The 2355-nt window shown below is 38.3% G+C and overlaps 1 protein-coding gene across 1 annotated transcript in view; it reads right to left on the reverse strand.

Moving 5' to 3' along the window:
• Positions 1-1782, reverse strand: part of LOC107706081 (discoidin, CUB and LCCL domain-containing protein 2-like) — a 20735-nt gene extending 18953 nt beyond the window's left edge. Inside the window, exon 1 of the mRNA XM_016509660.1 lies at positions 1475-1782. Coding sequence (XP_016365146.1) covers positions 1475-1580 — 106 coding nt within the window. The 5' untranslated portion in view covers positions 1581-1782. The remainder of the gene's footprint in view (positions 1-1474) is intronic.
• Between the last annotated feature and the right edge of the window lie 573 nt (positions 1783-2355).

Raw genomic sequence — 2355 nt, forward strand, 5'->3', positions numbered from 1 at the left:
GACAGGTTTGGTGGTATGGGTAGGTTTAAGGGTGGTTAAGGTGTAAGGAATGGGTCAACAGTGTAATTATAAATGTAAAAACAGAAATTAATTACAGATGTAATTACATATAGGTATTTAAAAAAAAAAAGTACAATGAAAAAACATGCATGTACACAATAAGTGCATTGTACCAAATGATTAATTTAAATGCAAGAACATAGTAGTTAAGGCCACCTAATATAAAGTGGGACTGAAACTGGGGCTAGTTGTCACACGTATTCCTCACTACATTTCTTAGGGTAGGTATATATTTAGAATCCAGTTTCTGTGTAAACAAAAACCTGAAAGTCTTGACTACAATTTTTTTTTTTTTTGAAAATGTCCACCATTATTACCCAAGAATAATGACACTTGAACTTAAACCTATTGTGACAACATGCCCCTATAAAATTGATAATGGAATTTTTATTATTTGCTTGGAGGATAAAATTCACAATAAGTACTCATTCATGATGATTTTGAACTCATTGGTCATGTGATATCAACATGGCTGCACCCATTTGGGGCACCTCACTTCATGTAGAATCAAACTGTTTTTTTCTTCTTCTAGTAGACTGATATAGGCCTATATGTTGTCTTCATCTCATGTGAGTGGGCATAATTTATATGATATTTCTCAAAAGCGCTGTTTCCTTATGTGTAAAACTACTTATTGAGTTAAGCTCAGATTGCTTAAGAAGGACTATATCTGCAATAAGTGTGCTGTTAGTTTCTCTGTTTAAATGCAACAGCTTGACACTGGACAGCCAGGGCCGCATTAAGACCTCAATGGGCCCCGGGGCTATGACTTACTGCAGGCCCCCACGTCACAATAATGATATAGCTTAACATAGGATTTTTATCCAATCAAAGTTTCATAATTCTTGTTACCAATTCCAATATCTCAACAAAAAAAAATACTAGCCTATGTAAAAACAAACTTACTGAAGACAAGTAAACCGTCATGAATTACAATAGAACAAAGAAATTGACCTACAAACACTTAAAGCACTGAATAAGAAATATATTGTATAAAATGAACTCACTACATATTTGGGAAAGCAGCGGGGGCAGCGTGTTGCGTCATCACGTTCTTCTGTTGCTCCAGCTGTAGCACAGCAACAATGCAAGTATACAACACACACTCCGTTATTGAGCTGAGGTGTTTACCCAGTGAACTAATTACAGGGTCAGTTCTAGTTACGTGCATTGCTTAGTTACTGGTGTCTTGATCAAACAAACGATGTGTGATATTAATGAACCGAGGCCGGATTTGAACCAATAAACTTTCAATTACCAGTCTGGGTCTTTAACCGCTAACGTTAGGGCTACACCACATCACCCCAAGAGTTTGTTGCGAAACCGCAATCAGTCCTAAACCCAAGGGTGGTGAAGCAGTTTATAAGAAGATTAGCAACTCCTAAAACTTTGACCCCCTCTGAAGATCACGTACCCTTCTGCGCCCGCGAGCTTCTGGCACCGAGGAGTAAGATGAAGACGATCAGGATGAAGACCGCAGCCCCTCCGGTCCCTCTGCCCACCATTACCGACGCGTCCATCCCAGCAGCCTGCAGTCCGAATGCATAATGCAAAAGTGTCCTGATCCAGTCTTGAGTCACAGTCCTGATAAGTGCGCGCCAGTGAGTGCGTGTGTTTAGTATCAGGATGGTTTTATTGACGCTTCCTGAACTCCGGAGCGGCGCGCCGTTGGAACAAACACAGTCTCTTCATTCCCCCGATCTATTACACGACTTCCTCAACTTCCGCTCCTCCCACCACACAGCGGCCCCTAGATGGGAATTCTGTGGTATTCCATACAGTGTTGTGGAGGGGACAAGGAGAAATCAGTGATTTGTTTTTGCTTTACGGGAAGACATGTTTGGAACAAAATGTCAACATAAGAAACACGAGTGAAAATATATTATTCATATTATTATTAGCCTAGCTGACGTTTTAGGCTATTAAGACTGTAAAAGCTGTGCATAATAATAGGCTAACATTTAATACATTTTCTTCTTCTTCTTCTTAGGGCATACAGACGACAGAACTGCAAATGCAAAAAAAAATAACTGCTATTTATTGTAAATATTGACGAATGGCGATTGGCACCTCAGTCAGACATAAATAGGCTATCTTAACATATTATTAATATAACAGCCCACATGAAAAATACTATAGTAATTTATAGTAAATAGCTACTAGTGTTTATGAACCATAATATAGTAAAGTTCTTGAATTAATTTGTTGTGGTAATTCTATAGATGCTGTGGTAATATAACAACTATAGTAATATAAACAAATTACTTTACCCAATACTGTACCAAGTTTTCTACA

This window comes from Sinocyclocheilus rhinocerous, unplaced genomic scaffold (assembly GCF_001515625.1).
Source record: "Sinocyclocheilus rhinocerous isolate Xijiao unplaced genomic scaffold, SAMN03320098_v1.1 scaffold2369, whole genome shotgun sequence".
Taxonomy (NCBI): Eukaryota; Metazoa; Chordata; class Actinopteri; order Cypriniformes; family Cyprinidae; genus Sinocyclocheilus; species Sinocyclocheilus rhinocerous.